At 42.8% G+C, this 19551-nt stretch overlaps 1 protein-coding gene across 1 annotated transcript in view; it reads left to right on the top strand.

The window, feature by feature from the left end:
• Positions 1-5492: 5492 nt before the first annotated feature.
• LOC142667230 (uncharacterized) overlaps positions 5493-19551 on the top strand; it is a 34406-nt gene continuing 20347 nt past the window's right edge. Inside the window, exons 1-2 of the mRNA XM_075847074.1 lie at positions 5493-5721; positions 14035-14186. Coding sequence (XP_075703189.1) covers positions 14109-14186 — 78 coding nt within the window. The 5' untranslated portion in view covers positions 5493-5721; positions 14035-14108. The remainder of the gene's footprint in view (positions 5722-14034; positions 14187-19551) is intronic.

The raw sequence follows: 19551 nt of genomic DNA, 5'->3' as shown, positions 1-19551 counted from the left end.
TTTTAAAGGGGTTTTCCACGGACAGTGAAGTCAGGAGCTACTCCTGGAGCGGAATCCCCAGCCACAGCGCTGCCGATGCGGAGGCAGGGGACTCTGCTTTTAGAGTTAGCCCCTAAAATCACTGTCCATATATGGACAGAGACATCAGGGGCTCCCTCAGCCAGATTGATTCTGCTCCTACAGGGAGCTACAGTGGTGCTATTTACAGTAATGGGGTGGGGAGGTGCGGATACATAAAGAGGGATGGGCAGTATCTAAAGGGGGATGGTGCTATCTACAGGAGGGATGGCGCTATCTACAAGAGGTGTAGAACTATTTACATAAAAACACAGAAAAGGCCATACTCACACATTAGGCAGGTAAAAACCTGTTCCTAACAGGACGCGACCAGGTCAGAAAATGATGCTGAAGGAGAGTGCTCAGGTGTTAAAGGGAATGTGTTGCCAGCAAAACATGTTTTTTTTTTTTTAATTAAACATTTAGTGTGTAGGAGATTAAACATTGTTCAAATTTTTTTTATTTTTTTCACGAGTCAGGAAATATTATAAATTAGATTCTAATTTATAATATTTCCCATTGCTGGTCACTAGATGGAGCTATTCCCAAAATTGCAGCATTGCATGTGGTAAAGCAACCACATTGCTTTTTGCTGCAAAAATGGGAAAAAAGCACTCGCTCTAGTGAGCTCTGAGAATCCCCCCCTCCTTTATCCTGGCTAGTGCCGGGATAAACGAGGGGTTTGAACGGTCTAACCTCCTACACTGTGTGTCGCCATTTTTTGAGCTAACACACAGTGTAGTAGGTTTACATACAGTAGTAAACACACACAAACACGAACATACATAGAAATCTCTTACCTGCTCCTGCCGCCGCGGCTCCCTCCGGCCCGTCCGCTCCGTCTGCTGCCGCTGGTCCAAGTGCACAAGTCCGGAAGCCGCGACCGGAAGTAGTAATCTTACTGTCCGGCCGCGACTTCCGGTCCACAGGAAAATGGCGCCGGACGGCACGCATTTCAAATTGGACTGTGTGGGAGCGGCGCATGCGCAGTTCCCACACAGACGGCGTACACAGAAGTGGATGGGAGGGGACCCATTCGCAGTCCCTATGGGACTGTGGCTGCCGTATTCCATGTCTGTATGTGTCGTTAATCGACACATACAGAAATGGAAAAAAAAAATGGCAGCCCCCATAGGGAAGAAAAAGTGTAAAAATAAGAAAAAGTAAAACACAAACACACAAATAAATATAAACGTTTTTAATAAAGCACTAACATCTTTAACATATAAAAAAAAAAATTGTGATGACACTGTTCCTTTAAATAATGATAGCCACTCCCAGTAATTTTCACATATGTCAGTTGCATCAGCATCAGTTTTTTTTGTCTCTCAGTGATTACAACTCAGGGCCTGTTCACATCACCGTTCGCTTTCCGTTCCAGGGTTCCGTCTGAGGTTTCCATCGGGTGTACCCCGCAACGGAAAGTGAAAGTGAAACAACAGCTTCCGTTTCAGTCACCATTGATACCAATGGTGACGGAAACATCGGTAATGGTTTCCGTTCGTCACCATTCCGGCAGGTTTCCGGTTTTCCAACGGAATCAATAGCGGAGTCGACTACGCTATCGATTCCGTCGTAAAACCGGAAACCATTAGCGATGTTTCCGTCACCATTGAGATCAATGGTGACTGAAACGGAAGCTGTGCTCTCACTTTCCGTTGCGGGGTTCACCCGACGGAAACCTCCGACGGAACCCCGGAACGGAAATGAAGTGTGATGTGAACAGGCCCTAACACAAAAATGTATCAGTGGGCATCAAACTTTTTCACGATTTTTACTACAAAACCATCAGTTGTCATCAGTTTTAAACATCAGTTTTTACCACAATGGTCTACAAAATGGTAGTCTAGGCTCTGAAAATGTGCCCTTGTATATAGTGCCACACCCCCCCTGTAGCTAATGCCGCAGTGCCCTCTTTAGAAAGTGCCACACCCCCTGTAGATTATGCCACAGTTCCCTCTGTAGATAGTGCCACACCCCCTGTAAATACTGCAGTGCCCTCTGTGGATAGTGCCACCCCCCCTGTATATAGTGCCACACACCCCCTATAGAAAATACTGCAGTGCCCTCTTTAGTGTCACACCCCCTGTATATAGCGCCACACATGCCCCTGTAGATAATGCCGCAGTGCCCTTTGTAAATAATAAAAATACAGTACCCCCTGTAGATAGCGCCACACAGCCCCCTTGAAGGTAGCGCCACACAGCCCCCTTGAAGGTAGCGCCACACAGCCCCCTTGAAGGTAGCGCCACACAGCCCCCTTGAAGGTAGCGCCACACAGCCCCCTTGAAGGTAGCGCCACACAGCCCCCTTGAAGGTAGCGCCACACAGCCCCCTTGAAGGTAGCGCCACACAGCCCCCTTGAAGGTAGCGCCACACAGCCCCCTTGAAGGTAGCGCCACACAGCCCCCTTGAAGGTAGCGCCACACAGCCCCCTTGAAGGTAGCGCCACACAGCCCACTTGAAGGTAGCGCCACACAGCCCACTTGAAGGTAGCGCCACACAGCCCACTTGAAGGTAGCGCCACACAGCCCACTTGAAGGTAGCGCCACACAGCCCCCTTGAAGGTAGCGCCCCACAGCCCACATGTAGATAGCACCCCCTTCCTGCAGATAGCCTGCATTTATGGACAGTGACGTCACTGGCTTATCTTGGAGTAGAATCCCAGGTCACAGAGTCGGCAACGCTGTGGACGGGGATTCCGATTCAGGAGTTTCCCTTGATGTCACTGTCCATATATGGACAGACATCAAGCGAAGCACTCCAGCAGCGGAATCCTCGGCCACACGGGGATTCCGCTCCTTCAGGGAGCTACAGTGGCGCTAATAGATAGCAAAGAAGGGAGATACCGCCCTGCTCCGCTATAGTGGCATCGCTACCAATGTAGCAGCTGCAGTGGTGAAACATGGAGGGATAGTTCCGGTTAGGGACTCGCAAGCATGGGGATCTGTGACGAGGATTGCGAGCTTGCGTTCCTTTGGCCAAAACGACAACCAATACCCCATGTTTTTTCATGGTTACTTACACTGTATATACTTTTTTCAGGATGCGGCCAGATCTTATGGTGCTGTGAGAGCATGGTGTGCAGGTGTTTGGCATTACATGCAGGGCAGCCCGCTCTATCTTATAGTATGGGCGTTCTAAATATGCTGCTATTCGGCGATATATGCTGTGCCTCACTATCCAAACACTACCCCTCCATGTTTCACTCACAGCTCCTACCCCTATGTACTACACTTAGTAATGCCCCCTATATTCACATACCACATTATCACGTGTATACTATACACAGTATTTATTGTTTGTAGTACACATTTACATCCATGCACCACGCGCCACTCCCCTCAAGGTTAGTGGGAGAGGCTATCATTATTTAACACACCTGAGCGCACTATTTATATGGGCACTACCTACAGGGGACACTGTGGCGCTATCTTCATAGGCACGGTGTGTAGAACAATCTACAGTGGGAACTGTGGCACTATTTACAGTGGTATTGTGTCACTATCTACATGGGCACTGTGGTATTTTCAGGAAGCTGCAACAACAAAAAACCCCTAACGAAAATTCATCCATTTTTATTAACGTCCATGAAAAATGGATGGCAAATGTCGGTGAAAAACGGTCAGAAATTGGATTCAAATTTTGAGATACATTGATGCAAAACAGCCATGAAAAACAGACAGTTGAATCGTTGTTAACTGCCCTTTTTTCACGTCGTGTGAATATAGCCTTATAGTCCTCTTATTCGCTCCCAGCGATCCATGGTGACAGTTATATACATATATACCCATAATATAGAAAAATATATATTAAAAAAATTACAAAAAAAAATGTTTTTCCGCATTTTTTGTGATTTGTCTGCTCATAATAAAAATTTAAAACACAGGATTAACCAAATGTAGAAAACGAAAGCCTCATAAGTCTTGTAAAAAAGTAAAAATAGCTGTGATATTCAAAGCGGTTGCAAAGGTATTATAGTTTAAAGAAGTGCATATCAGAAATTTAAAATTTGACCTGGACACATTGACCCTTGGTCAAGAAAGGGTTAATATCCCCTATAACATACAGGGAAAGAGAAAAACAATCGTGGGCTGGAATAGCGGAAAAAAAAACACTGAATCGTATTGTTTTTAGGGTTTTGTTTTTGCGGCGTTCACCATGCGGTAAAAATAACTTGTTACCGTTATTCTCCGGGTCAATACGATTACGACGACACCAAATTTATATATTTATCTTCTACAAAGGAAAGAACGAGTTGTTCAAAAATATAAAAAAAACAGTTTTGAGCGGTGCGAGGGGTTTATATGTCCGGTGATTGCGCGGTGCGAGGGGTTTTGAGGGGCGAGATGTAGATTTTGTTGGGGAGATTTTGGGTGCATGTGATTTTTTTATTCCATATTTTGGAGAAACCCGGCGACCAGAAACAGCGACGTTCACATAGTCAATTATTTCTTCTGCGGGTTAAATAACTTGATATTTTGGACAATAACGGATGTGGCGATTACGTTACTTATTTTTAATGGTTAAATCATTTTTTTTAAGAAACAAAACACGTATTACAATGGTAACCGGCCATCGTGCAGTTTCTTCGGAGGACAGAGGAAGCCGCGATCTCTAACTGATCAGATGTCGCGTCGCTATTGATCACGGCATCTGAGGGGTTAAACGGTCAGGATTGCGCTGTCTCTGATCTTGGCGGTTGCAGGCGGCTGTCAGTAGCCGTGTACGGTGCAGGCTCCGCTCCTTCTAGTGTGACGGCGCATGTCCAGCCAAATACTATAGATCTGATGTCACCAAGGGGTTAAACCCTCCTGTATTTCATATTTACAGCGCTTAAAATAAATAACAATAATTACCAACACTGTGCCAGACAAAAACCGGACAGAAATAACCTGATGTAATTTCTACTTACCTTACTACTGCATCATGGGAAATTACCTGACTAATAACAGAAAGAACGCTAAACAACACCGGTGACCAGAAGTCATGTACACCCGACCAGCGCCGCTCTCTACCTCATACACGGAAACAGCTGAAGGACCTGTGATGACGTCACCACCACGTGACCGAGCCAGGAGGGCGGGCCTTAACGGTGGAGAGGAGTAATAGTCTCGACCCCTCAGAGCTCCGCCCCTCATATCACGTGGTCATCACTTTTCCGCACGGCACAGCACAGCACCCGACCGCTCAGAGCCCCGCCCCCTCATGTCACGTGATCATCGTTACAGGTCCTTTATATCTTCTCCACTTTACTGATAAGCTCCGCCCCTACTACCCCGGACACATGATCCTCATGACCCCTAATGTCACGCGATCATCATCACAGGTGTTTCATCTATAGGTCATTCTTCGCACTTCTAAGCTCAGTCCCCTGATGCATCGGTCACGTAATCTTCATATTATCACAGGTCCTTCTTCCTCGTCTACGCTGATAAGCTCCGCCCATTCTGCCGCGGTCACGTGGTGGTGACGTCATCGCAGGTCCTTCATCTGTTGCCGTGTAGACGTAGAGAGCAGCGCTGGTCGGGTGTTCTCTCTGTTATCAGTCACCCCTTTATGAGTGTGTATACAGAGAGCTGTCAATCATTGAGTGACCCCGCCCACTGGACTCACACCCAGAAAGAGCAGGGATTTAACCCCTCCAGTGCCGGCCTCTTTGGGGTAAGTGCTTATTTCTGGTCTTTGTAGTGGTCGGGTGTTTTGTGGGACGAGTCGTATTTTGTAATGACATAATATTCGCTACTTACGACTTATTCACTGACTTTTATACATTTCTTGTTAATGTCGTTCACCGTGCGGTTTAAGGGAATGTTCACACGTAGCGAATACGACCCACAACACGCAAGGAAATCACCCCGAATATTCACCCCAAATGGTGGACGTATAATCCTCCCGAATATCTACTACAGAAATACAACCAGGCCGATCCTCACCTCTCCCTGCGTTACCATAGCAACACGTCCCTGCTCTTCCTGCTGCTCTGTGTCCAGGAGACCCCTATAATGACATGTGACCTCTCCAGCCTGTGATTGGCTGCAGGGGTCACATGACGCCTTCTATTTTATATATGTGTAACCTGCAGCGTTGCTGTGAACACGCGGTGGAGCCGCAGAGGATTCTGGGAACAATGGCGTTTGATGCGGAACTTGACTTTCCATTGAACTTAATGGGGAAATTCTGCAACAAATGCGCAGCGAATCCGCGGTATAAATCCCATATCCTGCGTGTCTATAATCCGCTCCGCAGGTTAACCCCTTAACCACCAGGTCATTTTCTGTTTTAGTTTTTCCTTCTCCGTCTTCTCAGATCTATTACTTTTTTTCGTTTTTCAGTCCCGCGGTGTGACGGATTATATTTTGTTGGACGAGTTGTAGTTTTTCGGGGCGTCCTATAAAGTATCACATAATGTCACTGCAACTGAAATAAACTTCTTTGTGGGGTGAAATGTGTACCTCCTATGTTTTTTGGGTTTATTTTTTTTACGGCGTAAAACATGGTAAAAACTAGGGTTGCTTGTCACGATACCAGAATTTGGACTTCATTACAGATACTTCGTTTAGTATTGCGATTTCAATACTTTGCCAACAGTAATAAAAATAAATATGTTCTTCCATTTTCTGATGTGAGGCGCGAGGTGTGATGATGAATTTAACCTCCATTGGCCTCACATTAATAGTAATTAACCACATCATGTTTCTCAGTCATAATGGGTTAATGTGTGAGGCACATGACGGGGTTAATTACTATTAATGTGAGGCACGTGGAGGTTAAATTCATCGCACGTCACATTAATAAGTGAAAGAAAGCAGTTTTTATTTTTTTTATAGCGTACACATCATAAATGCCGCAAAAAAATTGTTGTGCAGGTTATGACGGCCGCGCCAATACCCAATATGTGTATATTTTATGTATTGAGACTCTCTTATGTTATTGTTTATTGTAAAAAATGTGTATGTGTATTATTTTTTTTTATTTAACATTTGTTTTATGTTTTTACTTTATAAATGGTAATGTACTGGCACATATCTATATACTGATAACACACAGGCAGTTGTTAGGACATACCTCAGCATGCCCTAACAATAGGAGATATGGTAGGACAGCCCTGGGGTCCTTCTATGGACCCTGGGCTGTCTGCCCATATATGGTATGTCCCTCAATCGCGTTACAGGGATTCCTGTGACGCGATCCAAGGGGCATCCCCGTTCTCACTTCCTCTCGAATGCTGCGGTAGGCTTTGATGGTAGCATTCAGGTGAATAGCGGCGGAGATGAGGTTTCTCTGATCTCCGCCGTTATAGAGCCGGGCTGTGGCTGTGTAATACAGCCATTGCCCCGCTCCTGACAATAAGTGTGCGCGCGCGGTCAGCATGAGGTGCACACTTGTCAGGACTCAGGAGCGGGGCAATGACTGTATCACACATGTATTACACAGCCGCAGCCCCGCTCTCATACATTCATGTGTTACAATGATAAGATGAGTATCGAAATACATGAAATAACGGTATCTAACAGTTTGAGGATGCAACGCATCGAAACAGTATCGAAGTTTCGATGCATCATGCATCTCTAGTAAAAACGCCATGATAACTTTATTCTGTGTGTCAAAATGATTACGGTGATACCAAATTTCTATAGTTTTTCATGATGTACGACAGTTATAAAGAAATAACGAATTGTTAAAATAAAAAATAGTTTGGCGCGGAGCTGGCGCTGAGACTGCATGGACATGTCTCGCTGAGCCCCATGCATCCAGTAGCTCATACACTGCCTACAAAAGCTTCATAGACCTCAAAATGGTTAAGATTGGAGGAAGTAAAGCGAGGGTTATATCGGAGATCGCCACTCCAGCTTCCTCTCTCAGAATGAGATGGAGGAATTCTTGAAAAAGGAAACCACGTCTCTTCCGGCACGGAGCCCCAAGATGGTGCCGTCTTCCCGCCGCCATCAGGACAAAGAAGTCTCTGAGGCTTCTGAGGCAGAGAGCGATACACTGAGTACAGCATCATCTGGGGATTTACCGCTGACAAGTGCTTTCATCAAGCAGGTATTGGCAAAAACCTTTGAGCGTGCCATAAAAGATTTGACTGACATTAAGCAAGATGTCCAACAGATTGGTCATAGGGTTCGACCCAAGAGTGCCTTGTTATGTTTCTGACATATTTTTTCTTTTTTGTTTTGTACATAGGGTTCAGGCCTTATAAATCTCCCTGGCCACTATTCTGTAGTTTAACGGAGCGGCTACGCAAAGCTTCTCGTTAGACCACTTATAATACCATCTTTAGAGCACTGTAAGATCAGGAGAATAGAAGCCACTGAAATAATAGTTTCTGTGTTCTTAAATTTGTGCCCTCTGAGGACATTTCGGTCACCATCTTGTCTATTTCTCGCTCAATATTGGAATCAGGGGCAATGCATTTTCCACCTAAAGCCAATGATCCCCCTAGGGACATAATCTGTCGCTACCTCAATTTCAAAGTGAAAGATAGGATCCTGCTTAAATCCAGAGATGTTGCACTTATTTTATTTGAAGATACTGAGATTTCGGTATATCAGTCCTGGCTGCAGTCATCTTACAAAAACACATGAAGCTTAAGTCTCTAACGGATTTCCGGAGAAGTCGGGCGAATAATCTACAGGTGGACTTTCCCATTCGACCTTTTGTTCTCAGCTGAGGTTCGTCGATTTTCCATCTACTCGATAGGCGACCTGGAGGAAGTCTATACTTACCTGGGCATTGCTCCATTGCTTATTAAGGATTGGGACATGGTGACAGATCTAGCTTCTCTCCCCCAGGTTACCACCGCCACCCCATGGAATCAGAACCCTGCCCCTAAATCTCAAAGGAATCAGAAGAGATCCGGTCACCTGACAGCCAGGAGATTGCTAGAAGATTAAACTTGAAGGACTGCCTACGTAAACTGTTCTCTTGTGTTTTTTCTGATGCCTGAATTATAGGTATCTTATAACTAATGTCTTTTGTTCATAATTTCCCTCTGTTCTTTTGGACTGAGGGTTTGCTCTGCGTCTTCATTTTCGTTCTTAGCTGACGTTTAATGGTACTCCCCACATTCTTCTTTTCCGTTTTTATATGATTCTCCGTTCTTATACTGCCTCTAAGTTGTCCATGGAGAGTTCCCAGGCTTTGGGTTTGGAATAAAATGTTATGGAATCTTATCCCCCCCCCCCCGATACTGATACTGTTATGGATATTGTTTCTACGAGTACATATGATGTAATATGGTCTCCTTTGTGGTAATTTAGACCACACCTGAAGTTCTGTTGTAGCTTTACAATATGGTTCTTATTCATACATCTTCCTATACTGTTTGAATGTTTGTTTTTTGTACATGTATGGTTGTGATTTCTCGTACCTTTACTACATAGACAGTAACTTCATGTTATATTGTTCTGACTTACTGTACTTGGGAAGATGGGTTTGCCTGTGCTCGACCCCCCCCCCCCCCCCCCTTGGACAGCATTATATTTCTCTCGAGCTGAGCTTATTTTTCTTTTTATAGTCATGGCTTCCTTAGAAGTTGTATCCTATAATGTCAAGGGATTCCACTCCCCTTCCAGAAGATGCCAGATTTTCTCAAGAAAGCCTCCTGTGATGTCTTGTTGCTACTAGAAACGCATTTTAGATGAAACCACTTTCCCAACTTATCATTTTCCAATTTCCCTGCCTGGCGCCATTGTGGTTTTCAGAATTCTGCATCTAGGGGTGTGAGCATAGGCTTTCGTCGTACTGTTCCATTTGTATACTCCTCTCATCTCCAAGACTTGGAGGGCAGGTATTTATTGTTAAAGGGTAAAATAGGTTCTCAGACTTTCACCTTTGGCAATCTATATGCCCCCCCCCCAACACTGGTCAAATCGATTGGTTGATTACTACCTTCACATTGTTAGATTTCCTTCTCCGAGGACCTGGTCATTATTGGAGGTGACGTCAACCTAGTCATGGATCCACTCGTTGACTCCTCCTCCAAGAAATCAGCTATGTCCTATAGGGCATTGCGTAGATTAAAGTCCCTGCTTGTAGATTACGGCCTAGTCGAGGTTTGGAGATGCCTTAATCCGACTCACTTAGATTATTCCTTCTTTTTCCCTGTCCACTCCTCCTACCATAGATTGGACTATTTGTTCCTGCCCAAACCTTTTGTTACATTTTGCTCCTCAGTAACAATTGGCTCGCAACTACATTCCGATCACGCTCCCATTTTTTTTAACCCTTCGTCTCACTGACATAAACAAGCAGATAGTTAAATGGCGTTTAAACGTTTCTATATTGAGCACTGCAAAAGTTAAAGAAGATTTCCAATCTAAACTGAAGGACTACTTTCAGTTAAACAAGACCCCTGAGGTTTTCGCCTAGTGTGATATGCTCATAAAGCATTTATTTGAGGTAATTTCATTAGTTATTGTTCCCATCTGCAGAGCGGGAGAACTAAATGTGTTGATGACCTTTTGGCTAAGATACAAGCTTTAGAAAGAATACACAAAGCATCACTAGCCTTACAGCATTCGTAAGAGTTAGCTACCCTGAGAACTCAGTTGAAAAACACTCAATGAGTTGAGGACAGCGAATCCACAGTATAAAGCGAGATACTTTATGCACTCTCAACATAAATTTTATGCTCATGGCAATAAAGCGTCAAAATTTATGGCCAAGAGGCTGAAACAGAGACAGTCTCTTAATTATGTGCATATGCTGAAAGCTTCATTCCTCTGACGTCATTGCCGAGCAATTTCGTTCCTTTTACAAGGACTTGTATAATTTAAATGGCACTTGTACCTCCCCTTCTGCAGATAGTAGGTCTAATTTTATTTCTAATTTCCTGTACTCACTATCCCTTCACACAATCTCTACTTCGTAAAGTGAGGAACTCGCCCGTCCATTCACATTATTAGAACTTGAAACCGCTTTAAACCAATCTCCCTCAGGTAAATGCCCTGGCCCAGATATGTTCCCAGTAAATTATTATGCTATTTTCAAAGAGGTCTTACTTCCCCGATTATTTTACTTAGCCAACCTCTCTCTTCTAGGTCACTCACTTTCTCCAGGCGTGACACATGCCCACTTTTCCGTTATTCTTAAAGAGGGTAAGCATCTTACTTCTTACTCCAACTATAGGTTCCCCATTTCCCTCTTAAGCTCTGACTTAAAAGTGATAGCGAAATTGTTGGCCAATAGACTCAAAAAAATTCTCCCTGATATCGTATCACCAGACCAAGTTGGTTTTCTTAAAAATAGAGAGGGATGGGGCGTAGTCTAGCCACTGAAGAAAATGGCTGCTTGATCTCACAGCTCCTCCGCTCCCCGTGCCCTAAAAGCAGCTCACAGCTGAATTATTCTGAGTAGTCGTCATTAACTGATGTCTCTACGTACCCAGGAACTACCTGCATATAGCCATCACCTTTGCGGTGGAATCTCTACCCCATCAGAGTAAGGACCATTACTAGTTCTCAAGGCCGCATCTCTCCAGCGCCATTCGTTCTCTTTTCACCCTGTGCAAGCTGCAAGCAACACAGCCCATCCACACGCTCTAGGCTTGCTCTGAAGGATAGGTGCATGTTCATCTGGCACTCCCGCTCCTGCCATCGGCTTCGAAATCTCCATGGAGTGCGTACTCTGCTGAGGATTTCAATTAGTCTGGGACATGTGCGCTGTCATATTAGCTTACAGGGAGGAAGTTGCGGACTAGGCAGCGATCTGTAGTACCTGCATCTAGTTGCCGACGGTTCGCGTTGCAGTCAGATCGCCGCGCTAGTGTGTGTTATAGAGGAGCTGCAGGGTTTGCTGTGGCATTCTTGCCCTATCTCTGCCAGCAGGATGACAGCTCACTCCAGTCACGCTGGTCGAACTGTGAGCTCGCGGTCATTTGACTCCGGACTTAGCCATCATCTCTGCCACGTGTCGGTGTGGAGGTCTGCAATAACGGTTATAAGCCACGTTCTACCTGCCAGAGCAAGTATCGTTGTCAGAAGGCCTTTATGATTGCGGTCCACAACTGCCTGAATGGGACAGACTGCCTGAAGGGTATGCTCACACGTAGCGTATACTACTCACAACACGCAAGGAAATCCGGACGAATATTCACACCAAATGTTGTACGTAAAATCCTCCGCAATTTCTACTAGAAACATACTACAAGGCCGATACTCCACCTCTTCGAGTGTTACCATAGCAACACATCCTTTCTCTTTCGGCTGATCTTTGTCCAGGTGACCCCTATAATGACGTGACTTCTCCAGCCTGTGATTGGCTACAGGGGTCACATGACACCTTCTTTTTTTATATAAGTGTAACCTGCAGCGTTGCTGTGAACATGTGGTTTAGCCGCAGACGATTCTGGGAACAATGGCGTTTGTTGCGGAACTTTACTTTCCCATTGAACTTAATGGGGAAGTTCTGCAACAAATGCGCAGCGAATTCACAGTATAAATCCGATAACCTGCATGTTTATAACCCACACCGCAGGTTAACCCCTTAACGACCATCCCAATTTCCGTTTTTGTTTTTCCCTCCCCCGTCTTCTCAGAGACAGAACTTATTTATTTTTCTGTGGATGGAGCAGAGGGATTGTTGTTTTTTTGTGGGGCGAGCTAAAGTTTTTGATCACTTTTTGTTAAATTTTTTTTACATAGCTAAGGTGACCCAAAAGCAGCGATTCCAACTTTCTTTATTTTTTTACGGCAGTCACTGTGCGGTTAAATAATGTTATATTGTAATGGTTCTGACTTTTACGGATACGGTGATACCAGTTATGTTTTAGTATTTTTTCTTTTTTTACATTACTTTAGAGAAAAAGTGGTAAAACGTTTTTTTTAAGTATAACTATTTTTTTATATATATATTTAAAAAAAAATTTGTACATATTTAAACACTTTTTACTTCACTACTTTTAACAATTCTTATTACTCTCCAAAAATAACTCTATTGAACTTCTCCATTCAGATTTCCTACCAGGATTTGATTCTCAATCTTCTTTTCTTGCTGCTCGTTGCTCTGCTTGTGAAGATCTGTGGCTGAACGCTGTGACACACGTGCTGCAGGAACGATCTCAAACACAAACTAAACACTTTACATATAGAGATAACAGAGCTTTGAATAGGGGCCCTACATCTGCGTGAGGTGTTTAGAAAGATTAGACGGCTTAAAGGCTACTGTGCATACCCTGGAGCCGTCCGATTCACTTTCATGATAACAGGAGAGAGGCAGCCGGGCTGAGAGCTACTGCGCATGCTCAATGTGCACACCAGGGAACCCGGCCAGCGTAATAGGGAAATACACAGTAGGAGCTGTGAAAGTGCGGCGACCGCTGCTAGACTGTAGCAGTGGTCACAACCATTGGAAACCATTGACAAACAAAGCAAAAGACGGGGTGGTCCAAATGGATCATCTTTTGAATTCGACAAAACCTTAAAAAAAATGGTATTTACAAATTTGTCTATATCTCCATTTGCAACAACTTAATCTAGGATCATTAAGATGGGAATGCCCCTTTTAAGCTTTAGGAGTTAATAGGAGCAGAAATATAGCAGACCATCATTATCCCCCCAGGCTATCATGACAACCATCCATACCCTGTGAGCACCTGACAGATGTGTGAATGTCTGATATATGGGGGTCCCACCTCTATGTGGAGAACGGGGTCTCCCGACCTGACTGGTGAGGTGATGACTGCATCCAGGTGGATAATGAATGGAGAGGTGACCACACGTGTGTACGACTCTCTCCATTAACTTGTATTGGAGTTCCAGAAACATCCGATCATGACCAGAGGTGGAGCCGCATCTATCAGACATTTCTGGCATATCCTGGGGAGAAATGTCTGTGTTGGGAATACCCCTTTATTCCATGTGGTGACGGCTCTGAGAAGATGTTTCTCTCAATGATCAATAAGTGAGGTTCTGTATGTCACACATGATGTTGTCCCCTGTATGATTTCCATCTTCTCCTTCCTTCATAAAGACGTCTGCAGTATCAGATCCTCCAGTTTTCTCATCTTCTCTTCCACAACATTCCTTCTCAATGACCCACCAAGGATGGACAAGGATTGGAATGAGATGAGAAGAAGAATATTAAACTTCACCTTGGAGATCATCTACCTGTTGAGCGGAGAGGTAAACTTTTCTACATTATAGAACAAGTCCCACATAGGGAAGGGACAATACATAATAGGAAGTAATAGGAAGAATTCAGAGTCCTGTATAACAGCGTCCAGACCTTCCAAGTGACGTCAAGAAGCTGCAGATCAGCCACCAATATGGTCAGTTATGTGTCATGTCACCAATGCAGCAATAGTAATGTAGAGTAATGAGAATTACAAGTAGGAGGATCAGGATGACCTGTATATCCACTTGAGGACCAAGCTCATTTTGGCCTTCCGGACCAGACCCATTTTTTCAAATCTGACGTGTCACTTTATGTGGTAATAACTTGGGAATACTTTTACCTAGCAAAGCGATTCTGAGCTTGTTTTCTCGTGACTTATTGTACTTTATGATAGTGGAAAAATTTGTTCGATAAATTCAATATTTACTAGTGAAAAACACCAAAATGTAGTGAAAAATTGCAAAACTTAGCATTATTATAAATTTTAATGTATCTGCTTGTAAGACAGATAGTAATACCACACAAAATTGTTGCTAATTACCATCCACATATGTCTACTTTGTTTTTTGAACATCCTTTTATTTTTCTAGGATATTACAAGGCTTAGAACTTTAGCAGCAATTTCTCATATTTTAAAGAAAATTTCAAAAGGCCATTTTTTCAGGGACCAGTTCAGTTGTGAAGCGGCTTTTAGGGCCTTATATATTATTAACCACCAATAAGTAAACACATTTTAAAATCTTCACCCCTCAAAGTATTCAAAACAGCATTTAGAAAGTTTCTTAACCCTTTAGACGTTTCAAATAAATGAAAGCAAAGTAGAGGGAAAATGTTCAAATTTCATTTTTTTTTTTTTTGCAGAAATACATTTGTAATCTTCTTTTTTTTTTTTTTTTGTAACACAAAGTTTTACCAGAGGAATGCAACTCAATATTTATTGTCCAGATTGTGCAGGTTTTAGAAATTATCCCACATGTGGCCCTAGCATGCTTATAGACGGAAGCATCGGCGTCAGAATCAAAGGAGCACTTAGAGGATCTTGGGGCCCCCTTTTTATTAGATAATATTTTAGGCACCATGTCTAGTTTGAAGGGCTCTTGTGGTGCCAAAACAGTGGAAATCCCCCAAAAGTGACACCATTTTGGAAACTACACCCCTTGAGGAAATTATCTAGGGGTATAGTGCGCATTTTGACACCGCAGGTTTTTTGCAGAAATTATTGGAAGTAGGCTGTGAAAATGAAAATCTACATTCTTTCAAAGAATATGTAGGTTTAGCTATTTTTTTCTAATTTCCACAAGGACTAAAGGAGAAAAAGCACCACAAAATGTGTAAAGCAATTTATCCCGAGTAAAACAATACCCCACATGTGGTCACATGGCTTTTTGGACACACGGCAGGGCTTAGAAGGGAAAGCGGCAATTTGGCTTTTGGAGATCACATTTAGCAGGAATGGCTTGCGGAGGCCATGTCACATTTGCAAAGCCCATAAGGGACCAAAACAGTGAAAACGACAAAAATTGACTCCATTTAGGAAACTACACTCCTTGAAGAATCCATCTAGGGGTGTAGTGAGTATTTTTACCCCATAGGTGTTTCATAGATTTTATTAGAATTGGGCAGTGAAAAGAAAAAAAATCCTTTTACTTCAATAAGATGTAGTTTTAGCTAATGAATTTTCATTTTGTGAACAAATAAAGGAAAAAAAGAACCTCAACGTTTGTAAAGCGATTTCTCCAGAGTATGGCAATACTGCTGTTTGGGCACACGGCGGGGCTCAGAAGAGAAGGAGCGCCATTTGCTTTTGGAGTACAGATTTTGCTGCATTTGGTTTCTGGGAGCTATGTCGCAATTGCAAAGTCCCTGTGGGACCAAAACAGTGGATCCCCCCCCAGAAGTGACCCCATTTTGGAAACGACACCCCTCAAGGTATTCACCTAGGGGAGTAATGGGCATGTTAACCCCGCAGGTGTTTTGGCAGAAATTAGTGTGCACTCGATATTGCAGCGTGAAAATGGGATTTTTTTTGCATAAATATGCCAATATGTGGGGCCCAGCTTGTGCCACCATAACAAGACAGCTCTCCAATTATTATGCTGTGTTTCCCGATTTTAGAATCACCCTACATGTGGCCCTCATCTTTTGCCTGGACATTCGACAGGGCTTAGGAGTGAAAGAGTACCATGTAAAATTGAGGCCTAATTTGGTGACTTACACAGTATTGGTTCACAATTGCAGAGGCTCTGATGTGAAATAATAAAAGAAACCCCTGACAAGTGACCCCATTTGAAACTACACCGCTCAAGGCTTTTATTAAGGGGTGTAGTGAGCATTTTCACTCCACAAGTCTTTTCCATAAATTATTGCGCTTCAGAAGGTGCAAAGTAAAAATTTTTATTTTTCCCTAGATATGCCAATTCAGTGGCAAATATGTCCTGCCCGGCTGGTGCCACTGGAGACACACACCCCAAAAATAGTTAACAGGGTTCTCCCGGGTATGGCTATGCCATATATGTTGAAGTAAACCGCTGTTTGTGCACTCTGTAGGGTTCAAAAGGGAGGTCGCGCCATTTAGCTTTTGGAGCGTGGCTTTTGCTTGGTAGTAATTTTGTTTGGAGTATTACTGGTGTTTCCGTTTATAATGTGGGGCATATGTGAGCTGGGCAGAGTACATCAAGGGCAAAGTCAGGTGTTATAATAATAAGGTAAAAAAAATAATCCATAGATGTGTGTTACGCTGTGAAGCAATCCTTCCTGCAGAGGCCAGTGGCGCGCTGATAAATGTTCTTTTTTTCCTTTATCAGCACCTTTGCAGTTTGGGGAATTTTGCTGGGATAGTGTTGTCCTGGTATAATACGGACACCCTCGCTTCCAGCAGATATGTTTGGGCCCTCCCCTTCCTGGTTCCCTAATTTTAGTGCCTTGATAATTCGCCTCTTGAAACAGAAGAAATGTTCCCCTCTGGCTGCACAACTGGATATTTTTCTTTCCTGACTTATTGAAGCCTTAACTTATTTTAATTTTTCATAGACGTAGTGATATGAGGGCTGTTTTTTTGCGAGACAAGCTGTAGTTATTATTGGTACCATTTTGGGGTACATGCAACTTTTTGATCACTTTTTATCCTTTTTTTTTTGGGAGACCAGGTGACAAAAAAACAGCAATTCTGGCATAGTTTTTTTTCAGGTTTTTTTTATACTGCGTTCACCATGCATTATAAACTACATGTTACCTTTATTCTGCGGGTCCGTACGATTCCGGCGATACCTAATTTATAGAACTTTTTTATGTTTTACAACTTTTTGCACAATACAATTACTTTTGTAAAGCGAATGTGTTTTTTTTCTGTCGCCATGTTGTGAGAGCCATAACTTTTTTTTATTTTTTCATCAATGGAGCTGTATAAGGGTTTGTTTTTTGTGAGACGAGCTATAGTTTTTATAGGTACCATTTTTGGATACATGCGACTTTTTGATCACTTTTGATTTCAATTTTTGGAAGACAAAGTGACCAAAAAAACAGCAATTATGGCAGTATTTTTTTAGTTTTTTTTTTACGGCGTTCACTGCTCGGGATAAATAACATAATATTTTTATAGTTCAGGTCGTTACGGTCGCAGCAATACCAAATATGTATTGTATTTGGTTAATAATCTTTGCATATATTAATAGATAATGCAGATATGATAGTGTCAATGTAAGTGCACAGTGCACTAGTAGTAAATACTATCAACTCAGAAATATGGTTAATAAACAAGATATATATATATAGAGTCTGCCTATTATTTATTTAATCTCTATATAGTTTTTATATCCTGATATGGTATTATTTTATATTGTTTTTGTTATTTTTATTTATTTGTATTTATATTTTTAAATGTTTTTTATATATAATGTTTTATTATTATTTTATTATCCATATCAGATTTATTTAGGCACTTCTGTTTACAAGGATCATCACCCTGTTTGTGTGTTCGTTTTCAGGTTCACAGTGTACACAGGTATTCTACCAAAAAAGAGAGATAGAAGCAGCACTCAAAAAAACTCTGGTTTATTCATCCAGCATCCACTGCAACGTTTCACCTTCTCTATGAAGGCTTTTTCAAGTCAGGTGTGTTAACCCCTTCCCGCTCCTTGACGTACTATTACGTCATGGCAGCTGTATCGTTCGCGCTCCATGCCGTAATAGTACGTCTCGGGAGTAACGGCCGTTTCGGCCGTCCTCCCGACACATACAGGAGCTGTGACGCTGCTGTCTTGTTCAGCAGCTGTCACAGCTCCTACAGCGGGGACCGATCGCTGTGTCCCCGCTGATTAACCCCTTAAAAGCCGCGTTCTATGGAGATCGCGGCTTTTTAGGGGTTAAGCTGCCATCGCCGGCCTGCTACACGATAGCGGCCGGCGATGGGGACTATGGCAACCGGACACCAAACAATGGCGTCCGGCTATGCCATAGACGGAAGCCTAGTGGGTCCTGACAACGTCAGGACCCACTATGCTTGCTGTCAGTGAGTAGCTGACAGTTCTAATACACTGCACTACGCATGTAGTGCAGTGTATTAGAATAGCGATCAGGGCCTCCTGCCCTCATGTCCCCTAGTGGGACAAAGTAATAAAGTAAAAAAAAAGTTAAAAAAAGATGTGTAAAAATAAGAAAATAAAAGTTTTAAAAGTAATAAAAGTAAAAGTCCCACTTTTTCCCTTATCAGTCCTTTATTATTAATAAAAATATATAAACAAACAAATAAACTATACATAATTGGTATCGCCGCGTCCGTAACGGCCTGAACTACAAAATTATTTTGTTATTTATCCCGCACGGTGAACGCCGTAAAAAAAAATATTAATAAACCGTACCACAATCACAATTGTTTGGTCACTTCACCTCCCAAAAAATGGAATAAAAAGAGATCAAAAAGTCGCATGTACCTAAAAATGGTACTGATGGAAAATACAGTTCGTTACGCAAAAAATAAGTCCTCGCACGGCTTTATTGATTGAAAAATAAAAACATTATGGCTCTTAGAATAAGGTAACACAAAAAGTGAATGATTGTTTACAAAACGTATTTTATTGTGCAAACGCCATAAGACATAAAAAAAAACTATAAACATCTGGTATCGCCGTGATCGTATCGCCCCGCAGAATAAAGTGAATATGTCATTTATAGCGCACGGTGAACGCTGTAAAAAAAAAAGTATACAAAAACAATAGTAGAATTGCTGTTTTTTAGTCACCATGCCACCTAAAAATGGAATAAAAACTGATCAAAAAGCCGCATGCACCCCAAGAAAACTACAATGGATTCCTCAAGGGGTCTAGTTTCCAAATTGGGGTCACTTTTGGGGGGTTTCCAATGTTTTGGCACCACAAG

Source organism: Rhinoderma darwinii, chromosome 1, assembly GCF_050947455.1.
Source record: "Rhinoderma darwinii isolate aRhiDar2 chromosome 1, aRhiDar2.hap1, whole genome shotgun sequence".
Lineage (NCBI taxonomy): Eukaryota > Metazoa > Chordata > Amphibia > Anura > Rhinodermatidae > Rhinoderma > Rhinoderma darwinii.
The sequence above is the reverse complement of the archived record's forward strand: the minus strand, read 5'-3'. Positions and strand labels throughout refer to the sequence as shown.